The 19,499-nt window shown below is 45.6% G+C and overlaps 5 protein-coding genes across 9 annotated transcripts in view; 3 read left to right on the forward strand and 2 right to left on the reverse strand.

Moving 5' to 3' along the window:
• DYNLL1 (dynein light chain LC8-type 1) overlaps positions 1-19,499 on the forward strand; it is a 151,178-nt gene that overhangs the window by 93,726 nt on the left and 37,953 nt on the right. Inside the window, exon 1 of one of the 4 annotated variants that reach the window (XM_050748215.1) lies at positions 847-856. The exons of the other annotated variants lie outside the window; for them this stretch is intronic. The gene's annotated coding sequence lies outside the window, so the exon portion shown is untranslated. Of the gene's footprint in view, positions 1-846; positions 857-19,499 lie in introns of those variants that run through there. 4 annotated transcript variants of the gene reach the window in all.
• TRIAP1 (TP53 regulated inhibitor of apoptosis 1) overlaps positions 1-19,499 on the reverse strand; it is a 252,413-nt gene that overhangs the window by 2,399 nt on the left and 230,515 nt on the right. The gene's annotated exons all lie outside the window — the stretch shown is intronic.
• GATC (glutamyl-tRNA amidotransferase subunit C) lies at positions 30-17,103 on the forward strand. Its single transcript, XM_050748197.1, has 4 exons — positions 30-166; positions 262-434; positions 11,075-11,178; positions 13,564-17,103. Exons 1-4 carry the CDS (start codon positions 86-88, stop codon positions 13,614-13,616), a joined length of 411 nt encoding a protein of 136 aa, XP_050604154.1. The 5' UTR covers positions 30-85; the 3' UTR covers positions 13,617-17,103.
• Positions 11,382-19,499, forward strand: part of CABP1 (calcium binding protein 1) — a 219,151-nt gene continuing 211,033 nt past the window's right edge. The window contains exon 1 of the mRNA XM_050748086.1: positions 11,382-11,387. The gene's annotated coding sequence lies outside the window, so the exon portion shown is untranslated. The remainder of the gene's footprint in view (positions 11,388-19,499) is intronic.
• SRSF9 (serine and arginine rich splicing factor 9) overlaps positions 15,025-19,499 on the reverse strand; it is a 298,394-nt gene continuing 293,919 nt past the window's right edge. Inside the window, exons 3-5 of the mRNA XM_050748170.1 lie at positions 19,000-19,160; positions 17,304-17,476; positions 15,025-15,520 (exon numbers count right to left, since the gene is read on the reverse strand). Of these exons, the coding sequence (XP_050604127.1) occupies positions 15,377-15,520; positions 17,304-17,476; positions 19,000-19,160 (478 nt within the window). The 3' untranslated portion in view covers positions 15,025-15,376. The remainder of the gene's footprint in view (positions 15,521-17,303; positions 17,477-18,999; positions 19,161-19,499) is intronic.

Below are 19,499 nucleotides of genomic sequence, written 5' to 3' on the forward strand. Positions count from 1 at the left end.
CGGCAGCGCACTCTGATGTCATCACTCTTAGGCGCGTCCCTCGGCGTTACGCGCGGGCGCACTACGGGGGCCAAGGAAGGAAGAAATGTGGTCGCGGTTGGTGTGGCTGGGCCTTCGGGCCCCTCTGGGCGGGCGCCAGGGCTTCACGTCCAAGGCGGATCCTCAGGTAGAGGCCAGGGCCATCTAGGCGGGTGGCGGAGCAAGCCGGGAGGCACACCGGGGCGCCGGTGACCCACACTCCCTGCCTCATTCCTCCTCCAGGGCAGTGGCCGGATCACGGCCCAGGTGATCGAGCACCTGGAGCGTCTAGCGCTTGTGGACTTCGGCAGCTGCGAGGCAGTGGCGCGACTGGAGAAAGCTATCGCCTTCGCCGACCGGCTACGTGCGGTGGACACTGACGGGGTGGAGCCCATGGAGTCGGTCCTGGAGGACAGGTAAACTCGAGGCTGCAGCCCCGAAGCCTTGAGCGTGGCCCGTTCGCAGCCGTTTAATGTGACGATTAGCGAACAATTTTCCAGGGGGTTAAAGAGCGTTAGCGAGATTCAGGAACTTGCCCACGGTCACCTCGCGAGTCAGTGGCTTCACTCTTCCCCTTGTTCATTACGGATGCTCTCGCTCGTGTCGTCCTAGTGTAAGTAGAAACAAAACCCAAACTGCTCATCATCGCCTTTGTGTTTTTTTTCTTGAGACGGAGTCCAGACTGGAGTGCAGTGGCGCGATCTCGTCTCACTGCAAGCTCCGCCTCCCGTGTTCAAACAATTATCTTCCTCAGCCTCCCGAGTAGCTGGGATTACAGGCGCCTGACACCACGCCCGGCTAATTTTTTTTTGTATTTTTAGTAGAGACGGGGACGGGGTGTCACCGTCTTGGCCAGGCTGGTCTTGAACTCCTGACCTCGTGATCCACCCGCCTCGGCCTCCCAAAGTGCTGGGATTATAGGCGTGAGCTACCGCGCCTGGCCTAATCATCGCCTTTGAGCCCCTACTCCATAGAGTCCCTGCCTGCTCACTCAGACATACTCTTCTCAGTACCCTCCTTGGCTACCTTGACTGCGTCTCCAGCAAGACAAGTTCTTTCCCTCTCTAGATCTTTGCACTGACCCTTCGTTTTTTCCTGCCTCTCAGTATTTGCATGGCTGCCTCCCTCTTGGCACAGGTCTCAGCTTATCTTCTGGGAAAGGGCTTTCCTAACCACTGCAAATCCCTTCTCCCCTTCTGGTTAGTAACACATCCTATTGGGTTTTTTCCTCTAACATTTTAATGGACTTTTGTTCATTTGTTATATCTCTTTTATTAAAATGTGAGCACTTTATGAGATTTGGTTCCGGTTGCATTCCTGCCTCGAATTTTTATTTTTATTTTTATTTATTTATTTATTTTTTGAGACGGAGTCTCGCTCTGTCACCCAGGCTGGAGTGCAGTGGCCGGATCTCTGCTCACTGCAAGCTCTGCCTCCCGGGTTTACGCCATTCTCCTGGCTCAGCCTCCCTAGTAGCTGGGACTACAGGCGCTCGCCACCTCGCCCGGCTAGTTTTTTGTACTTTTTAGTAGAGACGGGGTTTCACCGTGTTAGCCAGGATGGTCTCGATCTCCTGACCTCGTGATCCGCCCGTCTCAGCCTCCCAAAGTGCTGGGATTACAGGCTTGAGCCACCGCGCCCGGCCTTTTATTTTTATTTTTTGAGATGGAGTCTCACTCTTATCACCCAGGTTAGAGTGCAGTGGCATGATCTCAGCTCATTGCAACCTCCACCTCCCAGGCTCAAGAGATCCTCCTACCTCAGCCTCCAAGTATAGGACCACAGGCTCATGCCACCGGGCCTGGCTAATTTTTTTTTTTTTTTTTTTTTTTTTTTTTTGAGACGGAGTCTCGCTCTGTCGCCCAGGCTGGAGTGCAGTGGCCGGATCTCAGCTCACTGCAAGCTCCGCCTCCCGGGTTCACGCCATTCTCCTGCCTCAGCCTCCCCAGTAGCTGGGACTACAGGCACCCGCCACCTCGCCCGGCTAGTTTTTTTTTTGTACTTTTTAGTAGAGACGGGGTTTCACCGTGTTTGCCAGGATGGTCTCGATTTCCTGACCTCATGATCCGCCCATCTCAGCCTCCCAAAGTGCTGGGATTACAGGCTTGAGCCACCGGGCCCGGCCGCTAATTTTTTATATTTTTTATAGAGACAGGATTTTGCCATGTTCTCCAGGCTTGACTCTTGAGCAAAGGTGATCCACCCACCTCAGCCTCCTAAAGTACTGGGATTACAGGCATGAGCCACAGCGCCTGGCCCAGTGTTTGATTCTTTCAAATCTCTTCTCTACTTTGCAATTTTCTTTTTCCTTTTGGACGGGGTCTCACTATATTGCCCAGGCTGGTCACAAACTTCTAGACTCAAGAGATCCTCCTGCCTCAGCCTCCCAAATAGCTGGGACTGTAGGTGTGCACCACCACACCTGGCTAATTCTTAAATTTTTGTAGAAACAGGGTCTTGCTATGTTGCCCCGTCTGGTGTCAAACTCCTGGTCTCAAGCAATTCTCCTGCCTCAGCCTCCCACTTCCTCAAGAAAGTTTAACTTTTTTTTCTTTTTTTTTTGAGATGGAGTCCTGCCCTCTGCCCCATTGCCCATGCTGGAGTACAGTGGCACGATCTCGGCTTACTGCAACCTTCACCCTCCAGGTTCAAGTGATTTCTGTGCCTCAGCCTCCGGAGTAGCTGGGATTATAGGCATCCGCCACCACACTCAGCTAATTTTTGTATTTTTAGTAGAGGTGGGGTTTCACCATGTTGATCAGGCTGTTCTTGAACCCCTGGCCTCAAGTGATCTGCCCATCTTAGCCTCCCAAAATGCTGGGATTACAGGCGTGAGCCACTGTGCTGGCCAAAAAAGTCCATTCCTTTTTTTTTTTTTGAGACAGTTTCACTCTTCCACCCAGGCTGGAGTACAGTGGTGTAATCTCAGCTCACTGCAACCTCCGCCTTCCGGTTTCAAGCAATTCTCTTGCCTCAACCTCCAGAGTAGCTGGGACTACAGGCGCCCGCCACCATGCCCAGCTAATTTTTGTATTTTTAGTAGAGATGGGGTTTCACCACATTGGCCAGGCTGGTCTCGAACTCATGACCTCGCAATCTGCCCGCCTTGGCCTCCCAAAGTGCTGGGATTAATAGGCGTGAGCCACAAGTCTTCATTCTTTTATACTTGATTCTCTACCTGTGGCTCTCATGATATCCAAAAGGACTGATTTATAATGTATTTATACATCTATTTAAGGGATGTGTTGAGTCTCTGCCCCTCTGCTGCTCACCCACCTTCCACAGCATGTCTGTTTTTCCTCATCATATTCTCAGTGGTTGGCACTGAATATTCGGTAAATATTTTTGTTGTTTTTTTTTTTGAGATGGAGTCTCACTGTTGCCCAGGCTGGAGTGCAGTGGCACGATCTCGGCTCACTGCAACTTCTGCCTCCTGGGTTTGAGATTCTCTTGCCTCAGCCTCCTGTGCATCCGGGATTACAAGCATGTGCCACCACGCCTGGTTAATTTTTGTATTTTTAGTAGAGAGGAGTTTCACCATGTTGGCGAGGCTAGTCTTGAACTCCTGACCTCAGGTGATCTGCCCACCTTGGCCTCCCAAAGTGCTGGGAATACAGGCGTGAGCCACCCTGCCTGGCCTCAGTAAATGTTTAATGAATTTTTTTTTTTTTTTTTTTTTTTTGAGACAGAGTTTCGCTCTTGTTGCCCAGGCTGAGTGCAATGGTGTGATCTCAGCTCACCGCAACCTCCGCCTCCCAGGTTCAAGTGATTCTCCTGCCTCAGCCTCCCAAGCAGCTGGGATTACAGGCGCACGCCACCACGCCTGGCTAATTTTGTATTTTCAGTAGACACAGGGTTTCTCCATGTTGGTCAGGCTGGTCTCAAACTCCTGACCTGAGGTGATCTGCCCACCTTGGCCTCCCAAAGTGCTGGGATTACAGGCGTGAGCTACCGTGCCCCGCCCCAGTGTTCTTTATTAATATCTCTGGGAAAGGAGGGACTAGAAGCACAGACTCATCAGAATTCCTCAAGTTATCTAGAGGGTAAATATAAAGAAATATAAACATTATTAATAAGGGAAAAGGTCATGAAAAAAGATGATGGGGAATTTGGATCCAGTAGCTAGCATCTCAACCTGGTATTCAGTGATCTGTACTGTTTTTCATAAAATTGGAAACCAGTTTGGGTTAATGATTCCCATTAATCATTTTAACATGACATTTGTAGGACTTTAATGCTTTGAACACAGAGAATGTAAAGTGAAGACAGGTATTAAACCTTTTTTTTTTTTATAGTTTTTATAACTTATTTGATGTATTTGATGATCAGCAGTTACTTCACATCCACATAACTGTAGATTTGTGAAAGTGGTAACAAGTACATAACCAAAGTATAGAGCTTGTTTGGTGAATTTCTGACCTCATTATATTTTCTGGACCACCCACTGTACATGGACACAGTATGGACATTCTTTACTACTTTGGCCCAGACATCTTTGTTGAGCCTGGTATCAGTGCACGTATCTGGAGTTTTCCATCTCCTTCGTGGCAAATTTCCGGTCTCTTTAAGAGCCTGAGGGGCACACTTCTTGAAGCCCACTCCATGGATACACTTGTGAATATTAACGGTGTACTCCTGGGTCACCACTTAGTTGATAGCATAACGACCATTCTTCTCACCATCCTTCTTTGCAGGAGCCCAAGTTGCTTAAATGGTTTTAGGTAGTAGGCATCTTAGCTATAAAAGCCCTGACTTGGCCCAGCATGATGGCTATCTTCTGTAATCCCAGCATTTTGGGAGGCTGAGGCAGGCAGATCACTTTAGGTCAGGAGTTTTGAGACTGCCTGGCCAACACGGTGAAACCCTGTCTCTACTTAAAAAATACAAAAATTTGCCGGGCATGGTGGTGCATGCCTTTAATCCCAGCAACTCTGAAGGCTGAGGCAGGAGAATTGCTTGAACCCAAGAGGCGGAGGTTGCAGTGAGCTGAGATCATGCCACTGCACTCCAGCCTGGGCGACAGAGCAAGACTCCATCTCAAAAAAAAAAAAAATAGTAGACTGGGGGCAGTGGCTCACACCTGTAATCCCAGCACTTTAGGAGGCTGAGATGGGTGGATCACGGGGTCAGGAGTTGAAGACCAGCCTGGCCAAGATGGTGAAACCCCATCCGTACTAAAAATATAAAAATTAGCCAGGCAAGGTGGCAGGCGCCTGTAATCCTAGCTACTCGGGAGACTGAGGCAGGAGAATTGCTTGAACCAGGGCGGCAGAGGTTGCAGTGGGCCGAGATGGAGCTACTGCACGCCAGCCTGGGCAACAGAGTGAGATTCCATCTTAAAAAATACAAAACAAGGCCGGGCACGGTGGTTCACGCCTATAATCCCGGCACTTTGGGAGGCTGCGGCAGGTGGATCACCTGAGGTCAGGAATTCGAGACCAGCCTGACCAATATGGTGAAACCCCTTCTCTACTAAAAATACAAAAATTAGCCGGGCGTGGTGGCGCACTCCTGTAGTCCCAGCTATTCAGGAGGCTGAAACAGGAGAATTGCTTGAACCTGGGCAGCAGAGGTTGCAGTGAGCCGAGATCACACCACTGCTCTGGGCGACAGAGCAAGACTCTGTCTCAAAAACAAAAACAAAAAACAAAACAAAACAAAACGCCTTGACTGGCTAATAGAAATCTCTTTGCACATTAATAACATGTAATTTGGTTTGAGCTAAAAACATTAGTGTGCTTACGTGCCAGGGGCTAAGAAATTACATAAATTTTTTTTTTTTTTTTTTTTTTTTTTTTTTTTTTTTTTTTTTAGCTGGAGTCTCACTCTGTTGCCCAGGCTGGAGTGCAGTGGCACGATCTCAGCTCACTGCAACCTCTGCCTCCCAGGTTGAAGCAATTCTCCTGTCTCAGCCTCCCAAGTAGCTGGGACTACAGGTGCCCACAATGCCCAGCTAATTTTTGTATTTTTAGTAGAGATGGGGTTTCATCATATTGGTCAGGCTGGTCTCGAACTCCTGACCTCAGGTGATCCTCCCGCCTTGGCCTCCCAAAGTGCTGGGATTACAGGCACGAGCCACCATGTCTGGCCTAAATTATTTCAGTTTTCACATGCAGTCCTCGAAGGTCAATACAAGTTATCTGTTTTATAGATGGAAAAAACTGAGGTTCAGAAAGTTTATATAATGTGCCCAAAGTTTCACAGGTAATAAGCAGAGGATTTGGAACTCAGAGCTTCTGCTGCCAAATACTGCTCTAAGATATGCCAGCTAAAGTCAATTCCTAGGAACTTTATTTTCTTTCATCTGAAATCCAGAGAATGAGTTGACAGCAACTCTGAGTGCAGCCAAATACTTAAATATCCCTCAGAGTCTTATGAACCAAAAACGTCCAACTCTTGGGCTCAAGCCATCCTCCTGTCTCAGCCTCTCAAGTAGCTGGGACTACAGGTGTGCACCATTATGCCCAGCTAATTTTTTTTTTTTTTTTTTTTTTTTTGGCGGAGACAGGATCTTGCTGTGTTGCCGAAGCTGGTCTCAAACTCCTGGGCTCAAGTGATCCTCCTGCCTCAGCCTCCCAAAGTGTTGGGATTATAGGCATGAACCATCATGCCTAGCCTGAACCCAGAACTTTTTTTTTTCTCATTCTGTTGCCCAGGCTGCAGTGCAGTAGCACAATCTTGGCTCACTGCAGCCTCCACCTCCTGAACTCAGGTGATCCTCCCACCTCAGCCTCCCAAGTAGCTGAGACTATAGGCACATGCCACCACCCATAGCTAACTTTTGCATTTTTTAGGGGACATGGGGTTTCGCCATGTTTCCCAAGCTGGTCTCGAACTCCTGGGCTCAAGCAATCCATCCCCCTCAGCCTCCCGAAGTGTTGGGAATATAGATGTGAGCCACCTTGCCTGGCTCAGAACTTTTAACCAAATTAATTAGCCCCCATTCCAGTCTGCATCAAACTAGAAATAAAGTAGGAGGAAGGGAAAAGGCTTTTAGATGGAAGTAGAGGGGTCCACAAGAAGCTATTCCTTCCAGCCAGATAGCAGGAAAGAAGCTCAAAGAAAGAAAAGCAGTGGGAGAACTGTCCCATCAGTGAGTCCAAGGGCTGACGGAATCACAAATGGAGCCATTTTGTCCTCCCTGTTGACACAGCACTTTCCAATGCCATTGTAGCAGCATTTCCCACAGTTACTTAAGTTACTGTTCCTGAGTTTTAACCAGCAGGGACTTCTAGTTTACAACTGAAGTCTTTCTCAACTAGGGTTCCTCAGCCAAACCAGAACACAGAAAGATTCAAGTGACTTTTTTTCAGTTCTCCCAAGGACAGTGTATGACAAATGTTAGCTCAAACACATAGAAGTAAATTTATCATCAGAATGGGTGTCTTGGGGTATGTGGGCTAACTTTTCTTACAGAACCTGATTGGGAAAGACAGGAGGTGAGGTAGAAGTTTAGTCAATCAGTAATTTATCTGAAAAGCTCATCTGGTCCTGTTCAGTGTTTTATACAATTCTGAGGTTCAAGAAAGTGCAGCAACTCGCCAAGTGAGAGGTATGCTTGCTGTACCACTGTCACAGAGACTGTGGGTTCAGGAGCCTGTAATTAAGAAAATAAAGCTAGGCATCGTAGTATATACCTGTAATCCCAGCTACTTGGGAAGCTAAGGCAGGAGGACCACTTGAGCCCAGAAGTTTGAGACCAGCCTAGGCAACACAGCAAGACCCTGTCTCAAAAACAAAAAAAAAGGTAAAAAAAAAACCCAACCAACCCCAGAAAATGTGTCTATTTTAGGAACAATTCCATCATAACCAATAACTAAATAGAAATGTGTGGTATGTAAAGGGGTGACTTTTGTTTTCCTGGAAATTTCACTTATGCAGGAAACTTAATTACCAAATTGATTACTTGATGATGAGTAAATAAATTAGTTGCTATTAGATCTACTCTTGGGGAAGCAGTAGCATTTAACCGCCTGTTGGTGGTAGTCAAGAGTCTTCCCCAAACCTTCAAATGTTAGGCAGGTTATGCCTGATCACGAGTGCACTGAGTGGTAGGGACTGAGATGTACGGGGTGCACGAAGGCTTTCTCAAAGGAGCAGGTGCTACTCAGACCCCTCTCTTACTACCGTGAATGCAGGCTCAGCATTATCAGATCTTGTTTTTTAACATTTCATTTAATCTTCCCAGAAATCCTATGAAGCATTCAACAAACAAGGAAACTGAGAGAGAGGATAAGTAATGTGTAGCATTGGGATCTGAATTCAGCTGTGACTCAAGAGACTAAGCTCTTAGCCTTTTTTTTTTTTTTTTTTTTTTTTTTTTTAAAGACGGAGTCTCGCTCTGTCACCCAGGCTGGAGTGCAGTGGCGTGATCTCCGCTCACTGCAAGCTCCACCTCCAGGGTTCACACTGTTCTCCCGCCTCAGCCTCTCGCTACAGGTACCTGCCACCACGCCTGGCTAATATTTTTGTATGTGTTTTTAGTAGAGATGGGGCTTCACCCTGTTAGCCAGGATGGTCTCGATCTCCTGACCTCGTGATCTGCCTGTCTCGGCCTCCCAAAGTGCTGGGATTATAGGCATGAGCCACTGCGCCCGGCCTCTTAGCCATTTTTTAATACTGTCCAACAGAAACTATAAACTCCAGAAAGTCCAAGGGTTGCCTTTGAATGGTATAATTATGATTTTGATTTTACTTTTGTTCTCCCAAGTTTTCTTAAATACACAGTCCTTGTGTTATTACCAAAAAAAAAAAAAAAATCTAGTGCAACTCTCGTGTGTGTGAGAGAGACACTGTCTCACTCTGTCACCCAGGTTGGAGTGCAATGGTGCAATCTCCGCTCACTACAAACTCTGCTTCCCACATTCAAGTGATTCTTGTGCCTCAGTCTCTCGGGTAGCTGGGATTACAGGTATGCACCACCATGCCCGATTAACTTTTGTATTTTTAGTAGAGACAGGGTTTCACCATATTGGATGGTCTCAAACTCCTGACCTCAGGTGATCCACCCGCTTTGGCCTCCCAAAGTGCTGGGATTACAGGCTTGAGCCACTGTGCCTGGACTTTTTTTTTTCCTTCTTGCTCTGTCACCCAGGCTGCAGTGCAGTGGCACCATCTCGGCTCACTGCAACCTCCGCCTCCTGGGTTCAGGCAATTCTTCTGCCTCAGCCTCCCAAGTAGCTGGGATTACACGTGCGTGCCAGCACGCCTGGCTAATTTTTGTATTTTTAGTAGGGACGAGGTTTCCCCATGTTGCCCAGACTGGTCTTGAACTCCTGAACTGAGGTGATCCACCCGCCTCAGCCTCCCACAGTGCTGGGATTACATGTGGGAGCCACCGCACCTGGCCTTTTTTTTTTCTCCCGCCTGCTGCCCAAGAAATTTAATGTATGAAAATATCATACTTGTTCAAGGCTACACAGTGGCCTTGAACCGCCCGCCTCAGCCTCCCAAAGTGCTGGGATTACAGGCCTGAGACACTGCGTCTGGCCGACAACTTAGTTCTTATGTGCAGCCTTAGCCCAGATGTTCCTGTCACATCTTTGTCCCTCATGCCAAGTCGTATAACAGACTTCAACTTTCTAGTATTCATACCATGAATAAATATTTGTTGTGTCTAGCTTTGGGCTGGGTGCCACACAAAAAACGAACTAGTCCTTTCCTAAAATAATCTTATTGTGACAACTTAGTTTTTTTTTTTTTTTTTTTTTTTTGAGGTGGAGTCTTGCTCTGTCGCCCAGGCTGGAGTGGTGCAGTGGCGCGATCTTGACTCACTGCAAGCTTCGCCTCCCGGGTTCACGCCATTCTCCTGCCTCAGCCTCCCCAGTAGCTAGGACTACAGGCGCCCGACACCAGGCCTGGCTAATTTTTTTGTATTTTTTAGTAGAGATGGGGCTTCACCATGTTAGCCAGGATGGTCTCGATCTCCTGACCTCGTGATCCGCCCGCCTCGGCCTCCCAAAGTGCTGGGATTACAGGCGTGAGACACTGTGCCCGGCCGACAACTTAGTTTTTAGGTGTAGCCTTAGCCCAGATGTTCCTGTCACATCTTTGTCCCTCTACGACATGACTCAAATGCCATTAGGGTCTGCCCTCAGTCTGTGCCCACTCAAAGCAGGAGCATAGCTACTACTGAATACTGTATCAGTGATATAACAAACTGCTTGTTTTTTTAGTCCAAGTATCTGGAAGCAGGTTTACACACTTTTACACCTTGAAACAATAGTGAAGCCTGATGCATATGTTCAAGCTCCTGTGTGTTTTTTACCAGTTTGCCATCTGAAGGCTTTAGTAAACTCACTAGGTCCCATAGAACACTGGGAGATTCTTGAGCTGTTTGTGACACATCTTGCTCAAGGGCAGCTGCACCCATTCACCAAAGGGGCTGTGGTGGAAAAAGCATTCATCTTACGGGTACCAGATTGGGCTCAGATCCCAGGTCTGTTACTTAGGAGCCAACATCCTTAAGTCACTCTTGAGGCAAGTTTGCTTCCCCATCTCTGCTTAGGTTTCTAGCTTCATCTTCCAACCCAGCAGACCACACCCCAGCCTGCTGAACTCCCTGTCCTTCTCTGAATCTCTGAGCTCTGGGTTCTCTTGCTTTGGGATTCATGCTGCTATACCTGCCAAGAAGTCCATTTCTCATACCTTCATCCCCCAATCCAGCTATTCTGAGGATGTGCTACTCACCCAGGCTAGACTAGGTACCCTTTCTATCCTTTGGCAGGCTGTGCTAACTTCTGTCAGATTTAAAATATTATTTTATAATTGCTTTTACCTGTCCCCACCAAAAGACAGTTGCCCATATAATCATCAAAAACTATTTGTTAAATCAATCCAGAGAAGTGATTAGCACTTACTTCTCAGGGTTGTTGGGACAATCTATAAACTGTAGGCTGTTATTTGGTCTACTGTTGATCCCAGCTTCTCTATCTTTGAACAGTGCCCATTAACTCAAGAATATACTGCTTCCTTGTTCTCTCCTTCTTGCCCCTTCCACCATCCCCTAAAAGCCCCCTTCTCTGAGAGGGTAACCTTGAGCTTCTGGGTTTTGTAGATGTCTATACCTGAGATCCGACAATGTGGTAGAAGGCAATTGTGCTGATGAATTACTACAAAACTCCCATCGAGTCGTGGAGGAGTATTTTGTGGCCCCCCCAGGTAGGTGTTGCCCAGAGTGGTTTAACAGATAGTCTCACAGTGACCTTAGGAATGAAGCAGGAAGCGTGAGGACCAAAGATGCTATGTGAAGGCACTTTGAAAAGGATAAAGTGCATACAGATGGTGACATTAAGGTGGCGGTAGGGTCCAGGGTCATACCTCTAGGGGGCAGGTAGTAACAGGAATAAGCAAAACAGGATTGGGGGGAAGTGGGGTAAAGGTTTAGAGTGGATGGAAATCTGGAGCTCAAGATCTGCCTAAAGGGGCAGCTGACATTCTGTGTTTCTCAAAGCCACAGTTAAGACCATGCCAGATCCTGTAATCGGCTCCAACTTTCTAGTATTCATACCATGAATAAATATTTGTTAGGTCTAGCTTTGGGCTGGGTGCCACAAAATAACCGGTCCTTTCCTAAAAGAATCCTTTTTTTTTTGAGATGGAATTTCGCTCTTGTTGTCCAGGCTGGAGTGCAATGGTACAATCTCGGCTCACCACAACCTCCGCCTCTCGGGTTCAAGCGATTCTCCTGCCTCAGGCTCCCGAGTAGCTGGGATTACAGGCATGCACCACCACGCCTGGCTAATTTTTTGTATTTGTAGTAGAGGCAGGGTTCACCATGTTAGCCAGGATTATCTCGATCTCCCGACCTCAGGTATCCACCCACCTCAGCCTCCCAAAACGAATCTTTTGTGCGGCCTTAGCCCAGTTGTTTCTGTCATATCTTTGCCCCTCTATGACATGATTCAAATGCCATTAGGGTCTGCACTCAGTCTGTGCCCACTCAAAGCAGGAGGAGCATGGCTGCTACCCTATCAGTGGTGCCAGGCAGGAATGTAAACCCATTTCTCCAGAGAACCTGGATACCTGGCATTTTGTGTGATATTTTTTCTTTTTTTTTTTTTTTTTTTTTTGAGACGGAGTCTCGCTTGGTCGCCCAGGCTTTAGTGCAATCTTGGCTCACTGCAACCTTTGCCTCCCAGGTTCAAGCAATTCTCTGCCTCAGCCTGCCTGGTAGCTGGGATTACAAGTGCCTGCCACCATGCCTGGCTAATTTTTTTGTATTTTTAGTAGAGACGGAATTTTGCCAGCTTGGCCAGGCTAGTCTTGAACTCTTGACCTCGTGATCCACCTGCCTCAGCCTCCTAAAGTGCTGGGATTACAGGGGTGAGCGACTGCATCCCACTGATATTTCTTAAATTTTAAGCGCTGGCAACCAATTCAAGCCAAATTCACCGTCCAAGCCAAATAAAACACACCTGCAAGCCAGGTGCAGTCTGTGAGCCATCAGTTTACAACTGCTGGTGTAGAGATTTGCATCATCTACCTACTGTAAATATTTTAAATAGAAGCTTTAAAATTACTGTGGGCTGACCAGTAAAATCCAGAACCTTGGATAGGTTGACTGTTTTTATCTCCTCTGCAGGTAAGTGAGTACTGGAGTTGTACTACCCCTCTGGGCCTTTGGGAGTGGGACTAGCCAAAAGCAGTCAGGTAGACTGCTAAGTGCCAACTTCCAGTTCAGCATATCCCCTGAGGGAGAATCATTCTGAGCAGACTCCACATAAGACATTGGCCCTGGTCAACTCAAGGTGCCAGTTAAAGGCAGGCTCTGGTTGAAGCAAGGATGGGAAAGGCAGCTAGAAAATGTGTAAGCTAAACTTTTTTTTTTTTTTTTGAGACGGAGTCTCGCTCTGTTGCCCAGGCTGGAGTGCAGTGGTGCGATCTTGGCTCACTGCAAGCTCCGCCTCCCAGGTTCATGCCATTCTCCTGACTCAGCCTCCCGAGTAGCTGGGACTACAGGCGCCCACCACCACACCCAGCTAATTTTTCGTATTTTTAGTAGAGATGGGGTTTCACCGTATTAGCCAGGATGGTCTCGATCTCCTGACCCCGTGAGCTGCCCGCCTCGGCCTCTCAAAGTGCTGGGATTACAGGTGTGAGCCACCGTGCCTGGCCATGAGCTACTTTTATCATGCCTCCAATCCACTAAATCACCTGTTAACTGTGGAGAGAAAGGAGACTCTCCATCTCAGAGCCTGATAGTTGTGGCTTCAGCAGACATATCTATTGATCAGACATGCTGTCTCCCACACAGAACCTTACTTCAGACTTCTTGGGACCACCTGAGTTCATGGTCATGGTCAGTCTTTCCTTCTACTCCTATCTGCATATTAGTGGCTAATCAACCTGTCTACTCCTTACTGAAAAAGGTGAATTTGGCTTCACTTAGAACTGATTCTTTCAGATACTCCGAGTTAGGAAAACAGGGTAGTAGCTATATTTACTTCCGTATTTTCCATGAGAAACTAAGTGATCAGTTAGCTCAGTAGAGCCAGCTAGGCGGCAGGCTCAGCTATCACATTCTCTTTTGTTATTTTCAAACAGGTAATATCTCTTTGCCAAAGCTGGATGAACAAGAGCCATTCCCACACAGCTGAGTAGCTCATTCTGGAAAGCGGGTACTCTGTGACCATGTGGAAGCACAATGACAGTATTTTCTTACTGTGAACACTAATGTTCCTGCTTTTTTCAGTCACCTGAAAAAATGGATGCTCAAGCATTTCTTAACAGATTCTTCTGAAGACACAATTGGGAAACATCGGGCCCCAAAAATGAGTTCTTGATGCTAACTGAGGTGAAAGGAAAGCAAAAGTCAGCTTCCAGGGAATTCACTTAACAAGCCTGTTCAGTATGGAAGACATTATTTATCTGCCTTTAACTCCCCCCAAAGGACTGTTCCAACTGCATGAAAGTGTCTTCTATCTACGTAACTGGTAGATGGAGCATCTTGATCACTATATGACAACCCTGGCTGTCATTTTTAGTTGCCTATCTGCAGTGATTGAGCAGCCCTATTTTTACCGAACATACCTGAATTTGTTCTTGGGCTCCCACTCTCTTCCTAGAAAAGGGCTAACTTCCTACTAAGGTCTGAAGAGTGTTCAAAGTAGACTAGAGCTTGGGAACTCCTAATCTAGAACTATCTGCCATCCCACAAAGTGATTATATGCCAAAGGGATACTAGTCATATGTAGTGTTTCTTTCTGAAAAGAGAACTTATCCTAAAATTAGCCCTGGGTCTGGGAAAAAGGAGCCCTCCCCACCCCCAAAATGATTATTAAATTGAGATAAGTCCAAGATAAAACTCAGGATACCAAGGATAAATGAAACTTATTTAGGGATAAAAGTGATAGAATCAGAGAGTATTTCCTCTAACCAAACTGCCAAAGTTGGTTTTGGCTAAGAATTTGCCAATAGTATTTATGTTGCTTGTCATTTTTTTAGTTTTCTGAGACAGGGCCTCACTCTGTCACCCAGGCTGGAGTGCAGTGGTGTGATCACAGATAACTTGCAGCCTCCTGGGCTCAAGTGATCCTCCCGCCTCAGCCTCCTAAGTAACTGGGACTACGTTATGTGCATCACCACATCCAGTTAATTGTTTAAGTAGAGATGGGGTCTTGCTATGTTGCCTATCTGGTCTTGAACTCCTGGCCTCAAGGGATCCTCCGGCATGCTTTGGCCTCCCAAAGTGCTGGGATCACAAGCATAAGCCACTGTGTGTTTATTTTTCCCATTCCCTTCCTTTATCTGCAATGCTTTTTTCTTCTTTAAGGCAGCCTAATTTACAAGCTTGGCCTTGAATTAAAAGAGAACCCAGAACCCACTCTTAGAGTTTACATTCTCAAACCAGTATCAGCAACTATCTATCCCCATATAAATAAAGTTATCTACCCCTGCTCCTTACTAACTGGGTACAAGTTATGATTACAACTCAGTGATTTTTAAAATTAGTGTGCCTATTTTGTGGAATCTGTGTACTTAATCAAGGACAACCACACATGTCAATTACTAAACGTTTAAAATATATTTCTAAACAGAATGGGCCGACTCAGTCACAGTAACTGTTGATCTCCATAGTAGAGCAACCCACAAAGACAGAACTGATTTTTTTCCCATAATCAGGGGTGAAAAATATACAACTTGTTTCTGAACCAAAACCACAATTTCTGCAGTTTAAAATGTTTCACTGCTAATATGGCCCTGGTAGAAATTATGTAGTTTTTTTTTTCTTCTTTAAAAAAAAAAAAAAATTAAAAAAATTTCCTAAGACACTAAATCCTCAATCTGGAATGTAGATTCTGAGCACAAAGCAGCTCAGTTAACCTAAAAAATAAAGAAAAAATTCCCATCACCTGTCTCAGTAGGGCCTGAAAGGAGAGAAGTAGTGTGGGGAACCCCTGCTTTGGTATGGAGAGTCACGGCCCCTTGACCCAGACCGAGACCGTGAGTAGCCATAGCTGGTGCTTCTCTCAGGATAAACTCGGATGTAGGAAGTTTCACCCTGAAATGCAAACAAAACCGAAAAGAGTAATGGGGAAAAAAATCAGAGCCAGAAGAATAAGCAAACCAACATCTAACAATAATAGTTAAATATTGAGCACTTACTGTGTACTCTGTACCTGGCATTAGGCTATCTCATTAAACCCTCATAACATTATGAGGTAGGTACTCTTACTATCACACTTCAAGAATGAAGAAAATTAAGACTTAAATTATATCATTTGCCCAAGGTAACACAATAAATGCCAATTTGACATGTTGATACTGAATTAACTATTATAAACAATATATCTGAATTACTGCCATTGACCCCCTTCAAAGCTAAGAACTGGAAAGGATCTCAGGGGTCATATAGTTTAATCCCCTGCCACCTCATATATGCATCTTTGGATGGGCATCTATAGAAGGAGCTAACCTGTATTTAATACCTTCCAGATGTGAGGACCTGAGCTAGATGCTTTAGATGTTATCCTCTTGCTCTAGATTCCTGACAGGGCTTGTGAAGGTGCTATTATGTGACCATTTTGCCCATGAAGGAATCAAGGTTCCAAGAGTAGTTAAGGTAAGGAATTAATAAGCAGCAAAGGAGTCATGTCCAGGCTGACTTGTCCCCAGGCCCTCTGCCTTTAGCCAGCATTCTCGGAAGATCCTAAGATGCCAAGGGGAAAGAACCCGGATGCTTTTTCACCTTAGGTGAAAGTCAATAATTGGAGTTACCCTTTCTGAGGCCCTGCTTTGCAGTATAACTGAGGATCAAATGCTGTTCTGTTTCTGCTCCAAATTCAAGTCCTAGAGGACAGTCTGAACAAAAGCATCATTAAACTATGGAAGGACCAACCTCTAAGCCAAAAACTAGGGAATTATATGAATCCTCAGAAAAAGAAATGAGCCCAGAGACCTGTGTCTCCAAACATCTGTAAATCTCATAGTAAGGCAGGACAGAATAACCAGAAAAAATGTCCAATTGGTGGTCTGGTTTCTGGTCTCAGTGGTACCAAAGGGATAGTCACCACTTCAGTCAAACTGAGATCCAAAACAGCAGCTGCTTTCCTACAAGGAAGGACATCAAGAACTACTGAGTCTCAAGGGTGAGATAATTAACCACAAGAAAATGTCACGGTTTAGCCTGGCACAGTGGTGCATGCCTGCAGTCCCAACTACTGGAGAGGCTGAGGTGGGAGGGCTGTGTGGGCCCAGGAGTTCAAGGTCAGCCTGGGCAATATAATGAGACTCTGTCTCTAAAATCAAAAATTAGAGAAATATAAAAATTATAAAATTAGAAAATGTCACAATAGCTCAGGTTTCAGAGAGGATCCTGCACTACTCTGGGAAAAAAGTGAAGTGGCAGCTCAGCCCTGACAGCAGGACCTAGAAGGGCTGAGATGAAGAGGCTGGCCTATAGAGCTCAGCCTAGATCCACAGAAGGGGCAGCTGAGTTCACAGAGGGATACTGCCATTTAAGCTGGTTGTGAATGGGGTGATATCAAGACCAACTGCACTAGTATTCTCTCCAGGTTACAAATACCATGATCAAACTGTGTTATGTGATACTAATATGCAGAATAAAGCATATTAAAAAACAAACATACTATGAATGCATACTTCTCTCAGCTATGACCCTGAAGGACTTAGGCACAGCAAATTCCATGGCTTTGTCCACCTAAGATAGATCTCTTACGGTACTGTGAGGTTACCAAATGGCATGGCCTCTTGCTACCTCTGCTAGGTCAGGTTCAAGTGGAGTGATTTGAGTACAAGCTCCTCAACAGAAGACAAGGACCCACCTCATGAGAGCGGAATTTGGTGTCATCCAGTTTACGCAGGGCATATTCCATATCTTCTTTTCTGAGATACTCGACCATCCCCACTCCATCCTTCTGCACATCAGCATAACAGACATCCCCAGCTTCTCGCATGTGATCCTTCAGGTCCTGCCAGCTGCCTGATGGAGGAAGTCCTAGGCATGGAGAACATAAGAAAGCCCACATCCTTCAGCTATGTTAACTGCCCTGTTAAGAGCCAGCAATACCTACGGTCCCTTCTCCATGATCACTTAAATCCTGAGGGTCCCCAAATCATAAACCTTGATAAAGGACATGAAATCAGAAAAGAGCACTGAAGTACATGTGGTAAATAAACCACCTTGAGAAACTGGTTTTAAGCCCATCTTCCAGAGACCAGACCTTTTCAATAGAGCAAGAAGTCCATCCCATTATAGGTATAGTATCTCTGAGAGTTCATAGCCTCTTTCTTTGTCCTTTAAAATCAATGCCAAACTCCTAATACTTTGAGTTCCAACTTTTTCCATTATGAAATTTAACAGTACCAATTATTTATTGCTTGACAGGGTTTCACAGGACATGGGAATTTTGAAACCAGATAATGAAATAACCAAAGAGTAGCTGAAGGTAACAATACAACAACAAAAAATCTAGTTTGTTTTCTTATAGGTGTGAATGACAAACTATACAGAGTACCTCTTAAAAGATCACCAACATTCTTCAATACAGTGGGGGGGAAGGTAAGACTCAGATGCTAAAACTAGTCGGGAGTCATACAACCCTACCTGATGTCATGAAAGGGAAATGTGCTCCTGCTCTCAAAGGCTGTGTTTACCGCTCACAGCTCAGGACTGCAGCCATTTCCTAATAGTTTTCTAAGCAGGATTTCAGAGCAGCATGGAGAGAAAAAAAGATAATGTATGACATCCTGAAGGAGGGAATAGAGTTCTGGGGTTAAAAAATTACAACGGGACACAAGGTAGGCAGATACTGAAAGTATCACTATTTAAGCACATAGGAGTATGCTGTGATTGTGTGACATTCACATCTTAAAAAGGTGCCACGCTCCTCGATATACTTCATTCCACCAGGGCCCTAAAATTCCCATGCAATATGCAGAAGGCCCTAGGTCTTTCCAGTATGTTAATATTTTGAAGACAGATAAACCTCCCAGTTTAGCATTTCATCACTTATAAACACTAGGCAGAAATAGTCTATACTTTCCAATAAAATCTCTAAGACTCCAACTTACGGGGTTTTAAAAAATATTTAATTCTAAAACCACCACAAAATCTGATCTTCTTCAAGATCCGAGGCTGGGTAAGTTGTTCAAATCTGGCTCCTGGAATGCCTTTCTACCATGTCTGATGCCAAGTATATTCCAAAAGAAGAGTCTTTAGAATTGTAGCTCACGGGGTTTTCCCATTATCTTCCCTTCTCACCACTAGAAAACTCCTTTACAAGAAGTATGTTTATGTTCTTCCAAGGCTGCACTCCCAGCACAATTTCATTTGCAGGATACTTGCCTCATTGGTAATCCAGGGCAGGGCTTCAGACTGGCACTGCATACAGGCTACTGAAAAGAAAGCCCCAGTGTCCCATGCACTGAAGAATAACAGTTATCATTTCTTGGAAGATAAGACTCTGTGTTAAGTAGTATTTTACATGTATCATCTCATTCTGTTTGAAAGGAACATACCTGAAACAAGAACTCGGAAATCAGATCTTCTTGTAGGAGGCCCATTCCTCCCACCACGGGGCCACCCACCCCGACCTCCATAAGTCCTGGGGAACTCCACACGAAGCCGACACTGGCCATAATCATAACCATTTCTTCCATAAATAGCATCCTCTGCATCTCTGCCAAAAAAAAGTAAAGTTTGGAGTTAGTGCTGTTCAGGAGGCCAAGTGACTTTCCAGTGAGGGGCATGAATAGTAAGCATAAAAGGGAAACCGAGAGTGAAGGAAAAAACACACAAATCAGGATCTTGATGCACTTCTGCTTCAGTCTGGAGACGTTTCATGATACTGGAATTAACCTTTACAGCTGTTACACACAGTTTTAGAGGTATGAAATTATAATGAATGAGCAAACAGATTACTTCTAAGAGGGCTAATTCAGAGAAAAAAAAAAGAATCAACTGCTGACAGATTGATTTTGCCAATAAACCACCAGTGTTTTTCTAACCTTGGTGAGCA

This window comes from Macaca thibetana, chromosome 11, assembly GCF_024542745.1.
Source record: "Macaca thibetana thibetana isolate TM-01 chromosome 11, ASM2454274v1, whole genome shotgun sequence".
Taxonomy (NCBI): Eukaryota; Metazoa; Chordata; class Mammalia; order Primates; family Cercopithecidae; genus Macaca; species Macaca thibetana.